This window comes from Carcharhinus amblyrhynchos, chromosome 1, assembly GCF_965287045.1.
Source record: "Carcharhinus amblyrhynchos chromosome 1, sCarAmb.v2.hapA, whole genome shotgun sequence".
Classification (NCBI taxonomy): domain Eukaryota; kingdom Metazoa; phylum Chordata; class Chondrichthyes; order Carcharhiniformes; family Carcharhinidae; genus Carcharhinus; species Carcharhinus amblyrhynchos.
In genome coordinates, this window is record NC_137324.1 from 8,161,103 (window position 1) to 8,182,192 (window position 21,090).

At 43.9% G+C, this 21,090-nt stretch overlaps 1 protein-coding gene across 2 annotated transcripts in view; it reads right to left on the minus strand.

Annotated features, from left to right (window-relative positions):
- Nucleotides 1–21,090, minus strand: part of LOC145344932 (exocyst complex component 6B) — a 595,965-nt gene that overhangs the window by 433,009 nt on the left and 141,866 nt on the right. For both annotated transcript variants that reach the window (XM_080192414.1, XM_080192326.1), the window contains exon 6: nucleotides 15,065–15,269. In XM_080192414.1, the coding sequence (XP_080048540.1) occupies nucleotides 15,065–15,269 (205 nt within the window). The remainder of the gene's footprint in view (nucleotides 1–15,064; nucleotides 15,270–21,090) is intronic.

Sequence of the window (21,090 nt, forward strand, 5' to 3'; positions counted from 1 at the left end):
GAATCTCAAGGAGTTGGTTTGCAGGTGCAGCAGGTAATTAAGAAGGCAAATGGAATTTTGTCCTTCATTTCTAGAGGAATGGAATTTAAAAACAGCGAGATTATGCTGCACCTGTATACAGTAAGGCCACACCTGGAGTACTGTGTACAGTTTTGGTCTTCTTACTTGAGAAAGGATATACTGGCACTGGAGGGGGTGCAGAGGAGATTCACTAGGTTGATTCCGGAGTTGATAGGGTTGGTTTATGAGGAGAGACTGAGTAGACTGGGGCTATACTCATTGGAATTCAGAAGAATGAGGGGAGATCTTATAAAACATATAAGATTATGAAAGGAATAAATAAGATAGAACAGGGAAGTTGCATAACCTCAAAATAAGGGGAAGCAGATTTAGGACCGAGTTAAGGAGAAAATTCTTCACACAAAGGGTTGTGAATCTGTGGAATTCCCTACCCAATGAAGCAGTTGAGGCTACCTCACTGAATGTTTTTAAGGCAAGGGTAGATAGATTTTTGAACAGTAGAGGAATTAAGGATTATGGTAAGTGGAGCTGAGTCCACGAAAAGATGAGCCATGATCTTATTGAATGGCGAAGGAGGCTCAAGGGGCCAGATGGCCTACTCCTGCTCCTAGTTCTTATATTCTTATGTTACGTTCTTCAAGTTTTTAGGTATCTAGATCAACAACAACCTGTCTTGGTCCCCCATGCTGACACTATAGTTAAGAAAGCCCCACCAACATCTCTACTTTCTCAGAAAACTAAGGAAATTTGGCATATCAGCTTTGACTCTAACCAACTTTTACAGATGCACCTATGAAAGCATTCTTTCTGGTTGTATCACAGCTTGGTGTGATGCAACCAGAAAGAATGTAGTTTTACTTTTGTAGTTTCTTGCTCTGCCCAAGACCGCAAGAAACTACAAAAGGTCGTGAATGTAGCCCAACCCATCAGGCAAACCAGCCGCCCATCCACTGACTCTGCCTACACTACCCACTACCTCAGCAAAGCAGGCAGCATGATTAAAGACCCCACACACACAGGGTATACTCTTTTTCACCTATTTTCATCGGGAAAAAGATACAGAAGTCTGGGGTTGCATATCGACTGACTCAAGAAGAACTTCTTCACCATTACCAACAGACTTTTGAATGGACCTACCTCACATTAAGTTGACCTTTTTCTACACCCTAGCTATGACTGTAACACTACATTCTGCACTCTCTTGTTTCTTTCTCTATGAACTGTGTGCTTTGTCTGTATAGCGTGTAAGAAACAATACTTTTCACTGTATGCTAATACATGTGATATTAAAAATCAAATCAGGTTATCCACTTTGGTAGCAATAATTGGAAGACAGATTATTACTTGAATGGGTGTAAAATGAGAAGGGTGGATACTCAGTGAGATCTTGGTCTCCTGCATCAGTTACTGAAAGTAAGCGTGTAGGCACAGCAGGCAGGGAAGAAGGCTAATGATATGTTGGCTTTTATAGCAAAGGGATTTGAAATAGTGATAGGGATTTTTGCTGCAATTGTATAGGACATTGGTGAGGCCAAACATGGAGAATTGTGTGAAGTTTTGGTGTTTTTATCTGAGGAAGGATGTCCTTGCTATAGAGGGAGTACAGCGAAGGTTTACCAGGCTGACACCTGGGATGGTAGGTCTGTCATATGAGGGCAGGCTAAGTCAGCTAAGATTATATTCACTGGAGATGAGAAGAGTGAGAGGGCATCTCATAGAAACTTATAAAGTTCTAGCAGGGTTAGACGAGTATATTCAGAAAGAATCTTCTTAATGGTAAAGGAGTCTAGAACTAAGGGTCATAGTTTGAGGTTAAGGGATAAATTTTTTAGAACTGAGGTGAGGAGAAATTTCTTCATCCAGAGGGTGGTGAATGTGTGGAATTCACTACCACAGAATGTAGTTCAGGCCAAAATGTCTGATTTCAAGAAGATATTAGATATAGCTCTTGGGGCTAAAGGGATCAAGGGATATGGGGGAAGGGGGTTCAGGATATTGAATCTGATGATCAGCCATAATCAAGATGAATGGCGGAGCAAGCTCAAACAGCCAAATAACTTACTCCTGCTTCTAGTTCTAAGTTTCTATCTTCCCATAGTAACCATCCAATCCCTTCCCCATCAAGTATTTGTATCCAGTTTTGGGCAGCACTCTAAGAATGACATTAGATGGATGCAGGAAAGATTTACGAGAAAGGTTCCAAAAGTGGTGGACTTCTGTTATTTGTATAGATTGGAGAAACTGGAGCTGTTCTTCTTAGAGAAGGTTCAGAGGAGATTTGATGGAGAGGCTCAAAGTCAAAAAGTATTTAAAAAGGGTCTAGGTAAACTAGGCAGAGAAACTGTTCCCACTGGCAGAAAGATCAAGAACTAAAGAACACAAATCTAAAGCGAATGGCACAAGAGCCAGCAGCAAAATGAGAGAAACTTTTTTAAACAGCGAGTGGTTGGAATGTGTTAGCTGCGAGTGTGATGGAGATAGGTTCAAGCAGAAACTGGATAAGAACCTGAAGAGAAAAGGCTTGCAAGGTTATGGGAAGAGTGTGGAGCAGTGGGACTGGTTGAACTCACTTTGCAAAGAGCTGGCACAAACACAACAGTCTAAAAGTGCTGTAAGCACTCTGATTCAAAGAATTCCAGTCTCCATTACTGGGAAAATACACACTTTTGCCTAAGGGTGAGATTACGATCGAATAATCCAGCCTGCAGACACTCACTGTCTCAACACAGGGCAAATCACTGTGAGATACACTGCCATATCCCCAGTAACCAAAGGACTTCAATCAATTGTGGTGAGGGCAACAAGGAATGACTATGGGTGTCAAAAAAGCCAAGGTGCAAACTGGAACACTGAGTGGAGGTAGGGTCGGGTGAGCCACAAGGTTCTTAGTCAAGCTACAGTTTGTGAAGCTGGTGCAGTCTGGTTGGAATTACCAATCCTCCAGGTGGAGTTGTCCAAATGGTATTGCAGTTTGATCATTTTACTATGGTTCCAGGGTCACAATAGTGGTCTATAAAGACAGGACAAGGTGACGATCAGTAAATTAAAAACAAACTTGCACCCTTTATGATCTAAGGACTCCCCAAAGCAGTTCACTGCTAATGAACTATGTTTGAAATGTAATCACTGTTGTAAGTAAGAAACAATTGCCTACAAAATCCCACAAAGTGTTCTCAGATAGTTCATGTTTGTGTGGATTGACTGGGACACTGGGAGAACTACCTTGCTCTTCTTTGAATAGTGCCATGCGTAACATCCATCTAAAAGGACCAACAAGGCCTCAAGTTAACATCTCACACAAATGATGGCATCTCTGATACTGCAGCACTCTCTAAATATTCACTGGTGTGTCAACCTCAGTTACATATTCAAACATCTGGGGCAGCAGAATTTGAATCCATAACCTTACAACAGAGGTTAGGGCTACCCAGTGAGCCACGGCTGACACCATCAAATCTTTCACATTACCAAACAGCGGCCTGACAACAATAGGTTTCTCAAGAACCTTCTCTCCACCTCTGGCAGTCCCACATTTTCCACCAATATAAACCAAAATGCAATGGTAATAGACTGAATACTTTTCTCAGTAAAAGTACATTCTAAAAGGGACATGGTGGCAAAGTGGTTAGCACTGCTGCCTCACAGCACCAGGGACCGGGTTCAATTCTGGTCTTGGGTGACTGTGTGTGTGGAGTTTGCACTCTCTCCCCGTGTCTGCATGGATTTCCTCTGGGTGCTCCGGTTTCCTCTCACAGTCCAAAGGTTTGATCTGATTTGATTCATTATTGTCACGTATTAGCATACAGTAAAAACCGTACAGACAAAGCATAACATTCATAGAGAAGAAAACGAAAGAGTGCAGAATGTAGTGTTACAGTCACAGCTAGGGTGCAGAGAAAGATCAACTTAATGCAAGGTCAAAAGTCTGACAGCAGCAAGGAAGAAGCTGCTCTTGAGTCAGGTGGTACATGACCTCAGACTTTTAAACAAGATGGAAGAGAGAATGTCCAGGGTGCACGGGATCCTTAATTGTGCTGGCTATTTTGCCGAGGTAGCAGGAAGTGTAGACAGTGTCAATGGATGGGAGGTTTGCATGATGTGCAAGCTAAATAGATTGGCCATGCTACATTGTCCCTTAATTTCCAAAGGGACAGGTGGAGGAGAGAGTGTGGTTAAGATGCTCTTTCAAAGAGTCGGTGCAGACTCAATGGGCTAAATGGCCTTCTTTTGTATTGTAGAGATTCTATGATGATGAAATTCCTTCCAATGTTCTAAAAGTCAGTGTCTATCACCATAACCAGTTCCAGTTCAGAATCCAAGACCAGCCACACAGAAGTACCCAAGTTAATGTCAGTAGAGACATTCTTTTCACCAGAACGTTTCAGGAGGTTAGAAAAATGACTCCATAAAAGATGGCTAGTATGTGGAATTACTTGCCACAAACGCTGTGGGAATCATAATCGAAGAATCATAGGGGGTGATTCTCCCATCCCGCTGCGCAGCGGAGACTGTTTTGCGAGATCCACAATGGCCCCAAGACCAGAAGTAGGCGCAGAGCTAAATAAACTAAATTAGCATTTCAGTATAATTTACATAGCATTAGCAGGCCTGATACGAAAGTCTATGAGCCCGCTAGCTTCTCCCCCGACTCTGCCTAGAGTATTTCACTCCAGTGGGGCTCAGTATAGCTCCCCACTTGCGGGGAGATGGCAGCCGGCCACTGGAGTGAAGGGGAGGGCAAACTAGGCCTCCCAGAGGGGTGGGGGGGGGGGCACTTCACCACCATTCCACATATTGCTACACTTTCTTTCACCTGCAAATATGCATCCAATTCCCTTCTGAAGGCTGTTGCTGAATCTATACCCACCACGTAATCAGACAGAGAGTTTCAAAATGCTAACCATTTGTTCTGTTAAAAGGTTTTTTCCTCATGTCGCCTCTGCTTCTTCTGTCAATAATTTTAAATCTGCGCCCTCCAGTTATCAATCTTTCAGCCACTGCGAAGTTTCTCTCTATTTACTCCATCTCAAGCCTTCATAATTTTGAAGACCACCATCAAATCTACCCTTTGCCTTCTCTGCTCTAAGGAAAGGAATCCCAGCTTCTCCAGTCTATTCATGTAACTGTAATTCCCCCATTCCAGCAATCAGTCCAATCAATCGCTTCTGTATCCTCTCCAAAAATTTAACATCTTTCTGAAATCATGGTGCCCAAACATGGACACAATCCTCAGAGAGGGGATGAAATAGTCTTTTATGTAAATTTAGCTTTTGAAATTAATTCTTCTTAATTCAAAAACACTCCAAATAGAACACAAGACATTTTGTTTTGCACAATTTCAATTCCAATGTTATGATGCCACAGTGCGTAACACTGCTGTCTCACAGCTCCAGAGACCTGGGTTCGATTCCCGATTCGGGTCTCTGGCTTTACGCTGTTTGCATGTTCTCCCTGTGTGTGCGTGGGTTTCCTTTGGGTTCTCCGGTTTCCTCCCACAGTCCAAAGATGTGTAGGTTAGAACATAGAACATTACAGCGCAGAACAGGCCCTTCGGCCCACGATGTTGCGCCGACCAATTAAAAAAGCAATGACCCTCTAACCTAAACCAATCTGTTTCCATCCAAAAACCTATCCACGGATCTCTTAAACGCCCCCAAACTAGGCGCATCTACAACTGCAGCAGGCAGGGCATTCCAATCCCTCACCACCCTCTGGGTAAAGAACCTACCCCTGACATCCGTCCTATAACTACCACCCCTTAATTTAAAGCTATGCCCCCTCGTGCTAGCATTCTCCATCCGAGGAAAAAGGCTATCACTGTCCACCCTATCTAAACCTCTAATCATCTTATATGTTTCAATAAGGTCCCCTCTTAGCCGCCTTCTTTCTAACGAAAACAACCCCAAATCCCTCAGTCTCTCTTCATAGGACCTTCCCTCCATACCAGGCAACATCCTGGTAAACCTCCTCTGCACCCTCTCCAAAGCCTCCACATCCTTCCTATAATGTGGGGACCAGAACTGCACACAATACTCCAAGTGCGGACGCACCAGAGTTTTGTACAGTTGCAACATGACGCTGCGGCTCCTAAATTCAATCCCCCTACCAATAAGCGCCAAGACACCGTATGCCTTCCTAACAACCTTATCTACTTGATTCCCAACTTTCAGGGATCTATGTACACATACACCTAGATCCCTCTGTTCATCAACACTATTCAGAGTCCTCCCGTTAGCCCTATACTCTACACATCTGTTATTCCTGCCAAAGTGAATTACCTCACACTTTTCCGCATTAAACTCCATCCGCCACCTCTCGGCCCAGCTCTGCAACTTGTCCAAGTCTCTCTGTAAACTATGACACCCCTCTTCACTATCTACCACTCCTCCGACTTTGGTGTCATCAGCAAATTTACTGATCCACCCAACTAAACCCTCATCCAGATTATTTATAAAAATTACAAACAGCAGTGGCCCCAAAACAGATCCCTGAGGCACACCACTTGTAACCGAGCTCCATGACGAATACTTACCATCAACCACCACCCTCTGTCTCCTATCTGCTAGCCAATTCCTGATCCAATTAACTAAATCACCCTCAATCCCATACATCTGCATTTTCTGCAGAAGCCTTCCATGGTGAACCCTATCAAACGCCTTACTAAAGTCCATATATACCATGTCAACTGCCTTACCCACATCCACCTCTTTGGTCACTCTCTCAAAAAACTCAATAAGGTTAGTAAGGCACGACCTACCCTTCACAAAACCGTGCTGACTATCTCCAATCAATTCATTACTCTCTAAATAACTATAAATCCTATCCCTAATAATTTTTTCTAAAACCTTGCCCACAACAGAAGTAAGACTCACCGGTCTATAATTCCCGGGGAAGTCTCTGTTCCCCTTCTTAAACAATGGGACAATATTCGCTATCCTCCAATCTTCTGGCACTATACCTGTGACCAACGACGACCTGAAGATCAGAGCCAGAGGCTCTGCAATCGCCTCTCTTGCCTCCCAGAGAGGTTGATTGGCCATGCTAAATTGCCTCTTAGTGACAGGGGGACTAGTACAGTAAATATGTGGGGCTACAGGGATAGGAGCTGGGTGGGATTCTTGTCCTGTGCAGACTCAATGGGCTGAATTGCCTCCTCTGCACTACAGGGTTTTTGTGATTCTATGATATTAAAGAACGTGGCACAGAGTGGATAAACTGAATGGCTGTGATATTTCTCAAGTGGAACATTTATGATTTTAATAATGAGGAAAATATTTGCTTTTATATACTGCCTTAAAGGAGCTTCATGGCATTGAAAAAGTCCTTCCAGTCAACAATGAAGTGAAGGAACTGTCAGAGGTGCCAACTCTCCACTCACCTGACGAATAGTCAGAGGCCCAAAAGCTAGTGGACTTGTTGGACTTTAACCTGGTATTGTGAGACTTCTTGCTATGAGACATCAAACTCAGGTCCCAGCTACTCTCTCAAGTGGACATCAAAAATGATCCCACTGCATTATTTTTAGGAGTCAGGCAGTTCTCATTGGTGTCCTAACCAATGTTTATCCATCAATCAACATCACTAAATCAATTACCCGGTAATTTACCTTATTGCTGTCTATGGAGGCTTACCAGGTGCAAATTGGTTGCTGCATTTTCTACTTTACAACAATGACGACACCTCGGTGGGTGGGAGGGAGGGAGGGAGGTGGGTGGGTGGGTGGGTTGGGGGGCGCTGGTCGATGGAACTTCCCGAAATGTATGACTTCCCTTATTGAGTCAGATGTTCACCTGATAGGAAAGGGGCAGCAGGGTTTTAAAACGTGCTGTCTCTACTTGGTCTGGGCCCTATAGGTCTTCAGGCTTTGACTGTAGTTGCAAAAGTGGTGCTTTATTTGCTGTGTAAATAAAGGGTTTTCGTGATGGAAGGTTGGTCTTGGCGAGATTATCATCTTGGCTATGAGGAGTAAACAAGTTGTTTCTTCCCTCTGGACAAACTTCATTTTCAAGGCAAGTAATAATGGAGAAAACAGGGCCTGTATCCTGCAGGCCTCGTTACCAGCCATGGAGACGGCTGCTGCCAGTGTCAGGCTCGACTTGAAACTGACCCTACGCTTGCCTCCCTGGGTGACAAGGACATGGATTTCATGTTGGAAGCAGAAGAAGTTGGTACCTCAACTGAAGCAGAACCCTAGGAAGAATCTACGCCTGTGGCTCTACGAACCTCCCTCCAAAAACAATGATCTCCAATTTGGTTCACATGACCAGATCCTGTCCCACCTTTGACAGACACCAGGCCAATCACCAGGCAGCAGAAGGGATCTTCCCACGGCTGGGGTGCTGGGGGAGAAATGGACTGAAGGAGGGAGAGATGCTATGATGGCCACAGAGGTTAAGGGGGATGGTCAATAGACTTCCCGTTGGGCTTCATGGAGTATGAATTCCCCTATAGAGCGAGTAGACATTCGCCCAATAGGAAAGGATCAGCATGACTTTAAAACCAGCTGTCTTGACCTGGACTAGGCACTATTGGCCTCCAGGTTTGGACTTGTGTGCTGTAGCTACAAACCACGCTTTATTCATGTTGCAAAGAAAGAGTGTTAATGACAAAGACTCCGCTCAGCAAGATTATTATAGCTTTAAAGTACATTGTGACATGCTGAGATATTGAAATAAATGCATGTTGTTTCTTCAGGTCTTTGGGGAGGAAGCTCCAGTGCACATCAATTGAAACTATATACATTGATTGTAGAGTAGAAAACAGGGAGAAACTCTGGACCTCAGTGAACAAAGTGTGTATAAACATGGACGTATGGATGGAGGTAGGGCCAATAAAAGCCCCAGAGAGATTTTAAAGCCACAACAAGGATCTCTGTCAACTTGCTGCATCAGGAAGGGCCAATGGAGCTTGGATTCAGTCTGGTTAGAATCAGTAATTCTCCCAGTTGATATCCAGTTGTCTAAACAAAATATTCTGTATTATAGTTTGATCATTTTAAATGGGTCTCTATGGTCAGATTATCCTCCTCGAAAAGAAGTTCCAAGGGCCAGGCTCCCTCTTCAATTAAAAGACATTCTTTTCTTTTTCAAGAACAGTTAACTATTTTCCAGCAATATAAACACTTCAGGCGTGTGTACGGTTTTGAAGCTAACTTGGGAATTTTTTTTTGAGAGTTTGTCTATTTCTGGAATATTAGCTTCCCACTGGTGGTTTCGGCACTCTGCCATCAGCGAACCACTTGAAAGTGCAATGAGAAGGAAGATAATTGCAGCGTGTTTTCAAAGTTGAAAACAACTCTACTTGCTCGCACTTCATCCAGCGCATTTTTTAAAATGTTTCTCTTGCAGCGCAGTAACAGCAGCAAGGGTGCATTAATTGTCCATCCCTTGCTGCCATTTAAGAGTCAGCTGACTCATTATAGATTAGAGTCAAATATATGAGCTGGAACACGTGAGGGTGGCAGGTCCCTTCCCCAAAGGACATCAGTGGACACCTAGGGTTTTACAATCAATTATCAGATTTATTCAGTTCCAATTTCAGATTGGATTTGAACTCATCATTCTTGCTTGTTAGTCCAGTGTCACAACCACTAAACTGTGTGACATAGTGGCACAGTGGTTAGCACTGCTGCCTCACAGCGCCAAGGACATGGGTTCGATTCCCGGCTTGGGTCACTGCCTGTGTGGAGTCTGCATGTTCTCCCCATGTCTGCGTAGATTTCCTCCCATAGTCCAAAAGACAGATTCTGGTTTCCTCTCACAATCCAAAAGACGTGCTGGTTAGGTGCATTGGCCGTGCTAAGTTCTCCCTCAGTGTACCCAAACAGGCGCCAGAGTGTGGCGACTAGGGGATTTTCACAGTTACTTCATTGCAATGTTAATGTAAACCTATTAGTGACACTAATAAATAAACTTTAAACTGCTGCAGTGTTTCTTGTGTTATATTAATTGCTTTTAAATTTTGTATAAATTAACTCATGATATCTCATAATCTTAAATTCAACAAAAGATGAAGGCAGGTAGAGGGATGGGAGCACACAGCTTCAAACTCTGAAGATGAAAATTAAAGTTTATATTTAGCTACTTTACATCAAAAGTAGCAAATGCAAACAGCAGACTGCATTGTGGGTTAAATAGGGCAGCAAATTCAGTGAGTAACTGAAGTCATGCTCTGTAGAGTTAAGGGGCATGAATGTTGGATGGGAAATGTTCTGAATGTCATACTGTCATCTGGACTCTGTGAATTGATAGCGATTTACGATCCAGGGCCAACGATTCTGGAGTGAGAGAGAAACATTCGACCCATTAACGCTTTTCATCCACAGCCCGTGTACAATCACTCTCCTCCATTCTTTTTCAGACCCAAAAGCACCTGTTCTCCGTCTCGTCTCCCGTTAAACCTACAGACTCCCTTCTCAATGACCTGAATACAATAGCGACACATTGAAAGAGCTTTTTGGACGAGGTAGCAGCAATTATCATGTTTTCCAGAGGAGAGTTTTTTTTAATGAGTCGAATTGTTATGATTAGCAATACACAGTTTGGAAGGGTGTTAGAATTGGATTCAACAGCAACTTTCAAAAGGAAATTGGGTGAAGATTTGCAAAGAAAAGGGTGGGGTGGTGGGTGTTGATGTGAGAGAAAGGTAATGGAAGGGGATAGTGGACAGCTATTTCAAAATGTTGGATTGTACATGGTGAGCCAACAGCTTCTCTACACTGTGCAATTCGTCAAAAGCGCTGCTAAATATCACCACAGTTCAAGCGGCAATAACATATTTCACATACCCACCATTAACCGAAATTTAGAGATAAGATCAGCTTGTTATTCCCTGTAATGTAGCACGAGTTATTTCCCACATCTATAAAATCACCAACATCAGACTGGGTCAATGCATGTTTGCAAAACTGGGGGAGAGAGAGACAGAAAGAGAGAGAGAGAGAGAAAACCTATTTGCCAAAAGTCAAAAACAGAGACAGTGAGCACTGTGTGGTCAGAGTTTTCTAAATGCAGAGGTTAGCTTCTAATGTTCAGCAAACAGATACATGCAAAAAAGAAGTTCAATGTCTGACATAATTTTCTAACATTCAAACTGGTCTTGAAGACAAACTATTCACCACTACTTTTTTGGAAGTGTGAACAGTTTGTTCAAAGACAATGTATCATGTGTCACATTAGTGGAGCAAAACATCTTTGCTTCCCAGTGTTAGTATCTCACTTAGGTTAGACGTGGGGGTCAGATGTAGCCATACAACTCTACCACAAACAGCCTCAGTTCTGACCTCAGAACAGTGCCCCAGATTTTACCAAGTTGACTTGCTTCCATTTTATGAAATTATAGGACAGCTGATATGGGAAATCCAAAACATTCCCAGGTCCATCCCACTGGGAGGTAGATTAAAGTTGCACCAAACTAATTTTATATTCAAACCCAACATCCAGCAGACTGCGAAGCCTTTCGTCTCCATCGGTCTGGGTTATGTTCACAACCAAAGCTGAGGACAGTACACTGAGAATGCACTGTACCCTACATTTCCCTGGTGTGGAGAGAGATAAAGAAAGGCAGAAGAGCAAAAGAGAAAAGAAAAGATATGCATTTCTATAGCTGCTAAACAAACTCAGGACCCCTCAAACTATTTTATAGTCAACACAATACTGTGTAGTCACTGATCTTACATACGGGATGCATGAGGCAATTTATACACAGCATGCTCCCACAAATGAAGCATTGAACAAATAATCAATTTTAACAACATTAACCTCTGGTGCTCTTCTTCAAAGTTTCCCTTATGTTCACTTGAGAGAGAACACCAGGCACTTGTTTAACACTTTACCCAAAGAAGGTGAGAGGGCATGGGATCCAAGGGCCTTTGGCCTTGTGGATTCAGAACTGGCTTGCCTGCAGAAGGCAGAGAGTGGTTGTGGATGGGGCTTTTTCTGAATGGAGGTCAGTCACCAGCGGAGTGCCTCAAGGATCTAGGGACCCTTTATCAAGGTTCTGGGACCCTTGTTGTTTGTCATTTTCATTAATGACCTGGATGAGGAAGTGGAGGGATGGGTAAGTAAGTTTGCTGATGACACTAAGGTCGGTGGTGTTGTGGATGGTCTGGAAGGATGGCAAAAGTTGCAGCAGGACATAGATAGGATGCAGGACTGGGCGGAGAAGTGGCAGATGGACTTCAACGCGGATAAATGCATAGTCGTCCATTTTGGCAGAACCAACGGGATGAACGAGTACACTATCAAGGGCAGAAGTCTGAGTAGTGTTGATGAGCAGAAGGATCTTGGGGTCCGGGTCCACAGGACTCTTAAATCGGCCTCGCAGGTGGAGGAGGTGGTCAAGAAGGCGTATGGTGTACTGGCCTTCATTAATCGAGGGATTGAGTTTAGGAGTCGGGAGGTAATGCTGCAACTTTATAAGACCCTTGTCAGGCCTCATTTAGAGTATTGTGCGCAGTTCTGGTCGCCTCACTATAGGAAAGATGTAGAAGCTATTGAGAGGGTACAGAGGAGATTTACAAGGATGTTGCCTGGACTGGGAGGCATGCCTTATGAAGTTAGGTTGAGGGAGCTGGGACTCTTTTCCCTGGAGAGACGAAGGTTGAGGGGCGACCTGATAGAAGTTTACAAAATGTTGAGAGGAATAGATAGGGTGGACTCTCAGAGGCTATTTCCCCGGGTTGAAATGGTTGCTACGAGAGGACACAGATTTAAGGTGCAGGGAGGGAAGTTCAGAAGTGATGTTAGGGGTAAGTTTTTCACTCAGAGGGTGGTGAGTGAATGGAATCGGCTGCCGACAGTGGTGGTGGAGGCGAACTCGCTGGGGTCTTTTAAAAGACTTCTGGATGAGTATATGGGGTTTAATGAGATTGAGGGTTATAGATAGGTCTGTAGGTTGGTAGGTGTTGATGTGATCGGCGCAACTCGTGGGCCGAAGGGCCTGTTTGTGCTGTAGTGTTCTTTGTTCTATTAACATCGCCTGACAGAGCGGTATCTTCTACAGTCTCAGTTGACTGGACAAATCATGATTTGGGAAGGCGTGGCGGGGGGGGAGGGGGTTGGCTTCTCTGTTCCCATCAGAGAAAGTTAGGGCATCGTGACTGGCACAGGCTTGGAGGGCCAAAGGGCCTGTTCTGTGCTGTACTTTTCTTTGTTCTTTGCTCAATACGCATTCAGGGTCGGCTTGTTTACATCAGGAGTTCTAAGTTCTTCTGAGGATTTCAGGGTGATTGGGAATGAGGTTTCTCAGCTCCCTAGAGGTTTATGCTTCTACTCTAGTAAAACTCCAGTAAATTAACATAAATACATACAAACATACAAATTAAGAGAATTAGGCTATTTGGCCCCTCGGGCCTGCACTGCTATTTGATAAGATCATGGCTGATTTGAATGTAGTCTCAACTCTCAGTCTGCCCCCATAACACCCGACTCCCTTGTCAATCAAGAATCTATCCAACTCAGCCTTGAATTTATTCAATGATATTGCCTCCACAGGTCTTTGAGGAAGTGAATTCCAGAGGCTAACGACCCACTCAAAGTCTCCTCATCTCCATCCTAAATGGGCTTTATCTTATTTTTACACCATGCACCCTGGTTCTTGTCTCCTCTACAAGTGGAAACATTTTCCCAGTATCCACTCTGTCACGTATCCTTAGGATCTTAAATGCTTCAGTTGCATAGTGGTACCTCGAATTAAAAGTCTAATGATATCCATGAAACCATTGTCAATTGTCGTAAAAACTCATCTGGAGTCCAATAAGAAAGGAAATCTACTGTCCTTACCTGATTTGGCCTACATGTGACTCCAGAGCAATGTAATTGACTCTTAAATGCCCTCTGTAAGCAAGACATTCAGTACAAGGGGCAATTAGGGATAGTCAACAAATGCTGACCTTGCCAGCAATGTACACATCCCAAGAAGAATAAAAGATTCTATAAAGGACCTCTCATTTTCCTAAACTGTAATGGATTCATTTTCTGGTAAAATGCATTTTCTTGTAAAATAAGCAAAGCCCCATCAATCCCAGTAATTAGACAAGTGAACTGCTTCTAATGAAATTTTTATCTTTTCTTAAATAAGGAGCTCAAAAGTGTACACAGTAATCTAGATGCCTCACTAACTCTATGGATGTACGTTCCTACTTTTATGAATGACAACATTCTACTTGCCTTCCTAATCACTTGTTATTCCTGAGCACTAACTATTTGTGACTCATATGCCAGAACACTCTCAGATCCCTCAGCTGCACAAGAGTTCTGCAACCTCTCTCCATTTAAGTAATATTCTGCTTTTCTATTCTTCTGCCAAAAATGAACATCTTCGCATTGTCATACAACTAAGTCCCACATTCTTCTGCTTCACCCTTACTGGGCCCCACTTCTGATAATGTAACAAATTTGCAGATTAAATGACCAACAAATGACAAGAGTTGCCTCACGGGTTCCATACTGGACAAGACTTGCCTCATTGGTTTCAATATAAGCATAGAACGAGGATGCCATTCAGATATTTTGAGTCTGTTTTACCATTCAGTTAAATAATGGCTGATCTGTGCCTCAACTCCAGCTGACCACCTTTGATTCATATCTCTCAACTGCCCCAATTTAACAGAAGTCTATTGATCCCAACCTTAAGAGCTCTAATTGTCCTCCACTATCCTCTACAGTCTTTGGTAGGGGAGTGTTCCAAATTTCCACTACACTTCATTGACAATGATTCTTGGTTTCACTTCTGAATGGCCTAGTTCTAGTTTTGAAATAATACCTCCTTGTTCTGGATTTCCTGAATGGAGAAATTAGATTTTCTGTATATTTGCTAGCCAACCACTTAATGATTTCAAACACCTCAATGAGATCATCCTTCAAAAATCTAAACTAAAGTGAATACAAGCTAAGTCTATGTTTCCTGTCCTCATAACTTAACCCTTTTAATTCCTGCTGTTAGTCTGAAGGACATGCGCTGGACCCCTTTTGAACAGTTAATCTCACCCCTTTACCTCCTGTCACAAATGCATAGTGGTGTCAGTGTGATGTGGCGGATTCACCTGTTTCATGGCGGTCTCTCCAATTTTGTCCGAATGCTTTCGGATGCTCTCCAGGAAATCCTTCAGGTCTGACATGGAAACTTCTTTTATCTCCTCTCGTAACCTGGGGATATCTTCCACCATTATTGTGCAGAAACGATAGGGATTCACTCGAGGCAGGAATGTGTGTTCCATGTGCTCCATCGTCTTCAATGCAGGATAGTGTCTGATGGGAAGGGGGAGAGTACGTCAGAAAGAATGAACGCACAAGAGAAAGAAAGAGGGTAGGATGGGGCAAAGGAAAAAGGAATTGGAAATCAAACAAAGAGGAACATTGGTCATTAACTTTTTTTTAATCCCAATTTGTCCTGTCAATTATGTCACCCAAATCCTGAAGAACTTTTACTTCACTGAAGTTCCACAGACTTCTATTGCCCTGCCCTAGCTCCTGAGAGGTGGTGGCAGTAGACCTGCTTCTGCCTTTGATACAAGTCAATGGCTTGATCGTGGGTTCGGACATAGCTCAGCACAACATCGAGGGCTGAAGGGCCTGCACTGTTCTATGTTCTATGGCTTGCGAGGCCCCTGAAGACAGGAGTTAAGAGTTGTGGGACTGGAGTCACAAATGTAAGCTAAATCAAGTAAAGGCAGTAGGTTTACTTCCCTGAAGGACACTCATGAAGCATGTGGATTGTTAACAAAATACAACAGCTTTGGGATCATTTTTACTGACAACTTTTTTTAATCTCCAGAACTGTAGTTATTGGTAAACAGTAAATGCAACAGCCCAGCATGAACAGTAAGAGCAAACAGCCATGAAATGAACACCCCATGAATTTGCTGTTCACCGAATGAGGACGATGGACAGATGCCCCAGCAAATAGTGCCAAGGAACCAGAGGCCGCTTGAGGAAAGAACTTCCTTTTAAGGAAACAAATCAAAAGTAGTTCCAAAAATGACTGCTCAGCTCGGGAAAAGAATGTATCAGCGATAGAAAATATCTACATTTATAAAAGAAATCAAGCAAATACATAGATGCTTTGCGCTGGACAAAACTGAAACAAAGCATTTAAAATCATGAATCGCTTTCAAAGTCCCGCTTACTTGTCATGTAGCTCTCTGACTTAATTCAATTTTAAAGTTCTTGGCCACATTTTTCAAATCCCACCATGACTGTGCCAATCCCTATCTTCAAAACTTTCAGCTGTGCATTCACAAGGACACAAGGAATAGAAGCAGAAGGAGACCATAGCTAATCATAGCATAGCACCATAACAGTGGTTAGCACTGCTGCCCAACAGCGCCAGGGACCCAGGTTCAATTCCGGCCTCAGGTCACTATCTATACGGAGTTTGCGCATTCTCCCTGTATCTGCGTGGGTCTGCTCTGGGTGCTCCGGTTTCCTCCCACAATCTAAAGATGTGCGGGTTAGGTTGATCGGCCATGCTAAATTGGCCCTAGTATCAGGGGAATAGCACAGTAATATGGCCTGGTGGGATTATGGCCTGTGAGGTTAGATGGGCCGAATGGCCTCCTTATGCATTGAGGGGATTCTACGATTCTAATATAGCCCATGGAACCTGTTCTACCATTCAATATGATTAGAGCTGACCTTGGGTTTCAACTCCATTTTCCTGCCCGTTCCCCATATCCCTTAAATTCCTGAGAGACCAAAGATTTGTCTATCTCAACCCTAAATGAATTCAATGGTGGAGCATCCACAACCCTCTCAGGTAGAAAATTCCACAAATCTTCAAGTGAAGTAATTTATCCTCATCTCAGTGCTAAATTAGCAACTCTAAAACCCCAATGTTTTAGATTTCCTGACTAGCAGCAAGTCTCTCAGCATCTACCCTGTCAAGCATACTTTTGGAATCTTGCGTAATGCAACAAGATTGCTTCTCGTTCTTCTAAATTCCAGAGAATATAGGCCTAAATTACTCAGCCTCTGATCATAGAACAACTCTCTCACCCCAGGGACCAATCTAGTAAACCTTCACTGTTTCACTCCAATGCAAGTATCATAAGAACATAAGAAATAGGAGCAGGAGTAGGCCATCTAGCCCTTCGAGCCTGCCCCGCCATTCAATAAGATCATGGCTGATCTGTCGTGGCTCAGTTCCACTTTCCCGCCCTCTCCCCATAACCCTTAATCCCCTCTCTTATCAAGAACCCATCAACCCGCTTTTTAAAAATATTTAGCGAGGCAGCCTCCACCACTTCAACGGGCAGAGAATTCCAGAGATTCACCACCCTTTGAGTGAAGAAGTTCCTCCTCAACTCTGTTCTAAACCGCCTCCCCTTTATCTTGAGGCTGTGCCCCCTAGTCCTACTGTCTTTTTTGAGCGGGAAGAGTCTCTCCACCTCTATCCTATCCATCCCATTCATCATCTTATACGTCTCAATGAGATCTCCCCTCATTCTTCTAAACTCTAACGAGTACAAGCCTAGTTTATTCAGCCTCTCCTCATAGCTCAACCCCCTCAACTCCGGTATCAGCCTAGTAAACCTCCTCTGCACTCCCTCCAAGGCCAAAATATCCTTGCGTTAAGTATGGCGACCAAAACTGCACACAGTACTCCAGCTGCAGCCTCACCAATGCCCTATACAGCCGCAGCAAGACCTCCCTACTTTTATATTCAATCCCCCTCGCTATGAAGGCCAGCATCCCATTTGCCTTCCTGACCACCTGCTGCACCTGCAAGCTGGGTTTTTGCGACTCATGCACAAGGACCCCAAGGTCCCTCTGCACCGTCGCCTGCTGCAGTTTTTCGCCACGTAAGTAATAGTCCTTCCTACCATTCTTCCTACCAAAGTGGACCACCTCACACTTGCCAACATTAAATTCCATTTGCCATTTCCTGGCCCATTCGCCCAGCCTATCTAGATCCTTCTGCAGACTCTCCACACCCTCCGCACAATTTGCCTTTCCCCCAATCTTGGTGTCATCAGCAAATTTCGACACCCTACACTCGGTTCCCTCCTCCAGATCATCTATATAAATGGTAAATAGCTGAGGCCCCAGCACCGACCCCTGGGGCACCCCACTAGTCACCAACCGCCAATCCGAATAGCACCCATTGACCCCCACTCTCTGCCTCCTATTTGACAACCAATCCTCTATCCACGCTAACACCCTACCCCCAACTCCATGTCCCCTGACCTTCTGCAATAACCTCTTGTGAGGTACCTTGTCAAACGCCTTCTGAAAATCCAGAAAGACCACATCCACCGGCTCTCCTCTATCCACTGCCCTAGACACATCCTCATAGAACTCCAGTAAATTTGTCAGACACGACTTTCCTTTAATGAAACCGTGTTGCGTCTGCCCTATCAAGCAATTCCCTTCAAGATGCCTCGCAATTTCCTCCTTAATGACGGATTCTAACATTTTACCTACCACAGACGTTAAACTAACCGCCTATAATTCCCCGCCTTTTGCCTGGCACCCTTCTTAAACAACGGCGTAACATTAGCCGTTTTCCAATCATCCGGCACTTCCCCGGAATCCAGCGACGTCTGGAAAATAACCACCAAGGCATCCACTATCACCTCCGCCATTTCTTTCAGAACCCTCGGATGCATTCCATCCGGTCCTGGGGACTTGTCCACAATCAGCCCCTCCAGTCTGTCGAGCACCGCCTCTCTAGTAACAGTAATGTCATTAAGACCCTCCAGTCCTACCACCTTTCCATCGCTAACACCCGGCAAATTATTCACGTCCTCCTCCGTGAAGACAGAAACAAAAAAGTTATTCAAGACCTTAGCCATATCCCCATCCCCTACCACTAGCTCCCCTTTCTCATCCTCTAAAGGACCAACGTTCACCCTAGCCAGCCTCTTCCTTTTTATATATTTATAAAAACTCTTGCTATCCTTTTTTATATTAAGTGCTAGCCCAGCTTCATAGCTTCTCCTACCCTCCTTTATCAACTTCTTTGTCAATCTTTGTTGACATTTAAACCTTTCCCAATCCTCTTCTGGCCCACTGCTCTTAGCTACTCTAAATTCCTCCGCTTTTAATTTAACACTTTCCTTCACCTCCTTCGTTATCCACGGCTTATTACCTCTCCTCCTACGGTCCTTTTTGACCATCGGAATAAATTTCTGCTGAGCACCAAGAAAGATCTCCTTAAAGATCCTCCACTGCTCCTCAGCAGACCTACCTTCCAACGCGCTCCCCCAGTCCACATTCGCCAATTCTTCTCTCATCCTACCATAATCCCCTCTATTCAAACAAAGGACGCGTGTCCGGGAACCCACTTTCTCCTCCTCCATCTGCACCAGAAACTCCACCATACAATGATCACTCTCTCCAAGAGGATCCTTCACCGCAAGGTCCCTAATTCTACCCGCCTCATTACATAGCACCAGATCCAAGATAGCTCACTCCTCCAATTCTGGACCCTAGCGCTTCCCCAAGTGATGGCCATGACTTTAGCTGCTTAGGTCGTCAGGGTCTGCAATTCTCTCCCTAAACCTCAACACATCTCCCTTCTTCTTAAGGAACCTACTTCCAGCCCTATATTCACTTTTATGGCTTGGTGTCAAATTCTGCTCGACAACACTCCTGTGAAGTGACTTGTCGTCCGGAATTCTCTGGCTGTTCACAACAGCAAGCTTCTCCAGTCCTGCCAGCAATGCACCCCCGCCTGCAGGTTTCCTACCAGCATGGGGTAACGTCAACGAGAATTCCCAATGATAGCAGCGGGACTGGAGAATCCCGCCGTTAGCAAACAACACACCACTTCCCGCTGGTGGGAAACATGTGGCTGGTAGGATGGATAATTGAATCCATAATGTTTCACTACATTAGGCACTAAATTGTTGTTGGAGAAAATTGTTTTTCTATGTCAACAACATTCCCAAAACAGCAATAAGATTAAATCATCACTTGCTGTATCTTGGGATTAGTAGAGGGAAGAATGTTGGCCAATGGGCTGAGAGAGTAGTCCAAAAGAATTCTGTAGATTCTGTTTTTCAAATAATAGGCTTACCTCTTATTCTCAAACTACGACACCTCTCCTCACTACCACCCCCCAAGTTCTGGACTCCTCCATTATTGGGACCATGATTCCTGAATCTATCGTGTCTAACCCTGTTAGAATTTTATAAGTTTCTATGAGATCCCCTCTCCACTTTTCTAAACTCCAGTGAATATAATCCTAACTCTCCTCACGTGACAAAATCCCCGCAGGAGGCCATTTGGCCCATCAAATCTGCACTGACTCTCCAAAAGAGCCCAAGCCAAATCCCTACATCCTGTCCCTGTAATTCTATGGTTCATCCACATAACCTACACATCTTTGGACATTAAGAGATAACTTAGCATGATCAATCCACCTAACCTGCACATCTTTAGACTGTGGGAGGAAACTGGACCACCCAAGGGAAACCCATGCAGACACGGGCAGAATGTGCAAACTCCATACAGTCATCTTAGGCCAGAATCAAACCATGGCCCCTTGCGCTGGGAGGCAGGGGTGTTAACCACACCATGGTTGAGAGGGTTTTTTTTGCCAAGCAGAGAGGGGCTTCTCTGTTCAATCTCACATCTGAAAGATTGCAACTTAAACAATGCAGCACTCCCTCAGTAGTAGATCTGTGACCCTTGTGCTAGCGCGGAGTCCAAAATCATAGCCTCCTGACCTTCTTGTCAACCTCATCCACAACTTACTCACCTGGTCTACTTTCAGTTTCTACATTTCAATTTGCAGAAAATGCAAAAGAAAACTTTCAGAAGTTTTTTTTGTTGCCTTTTTCTTGTGAGGTAAGAGCAGGAAACAGGGAAAGATCATGAAATAATTTGTTTACAATCTAAAATAAACTGGAGTCCAGCTTCCAATTTTCCCCAACTGAAACTTAATATCCTACAAAAAAATATAAAATTTAATCGATCACAGAAACTTAAGTCTTGAAGCCAAAGTGAAATTTAAAAAATAAACAAATATTTTCTTTGCATAACAGCATTATATATCCAAACAGAGATTAGGGGCGGAAGCAAAAAAACAAATGTTCACATCAAATTATATTCTATGGCTGCTAAA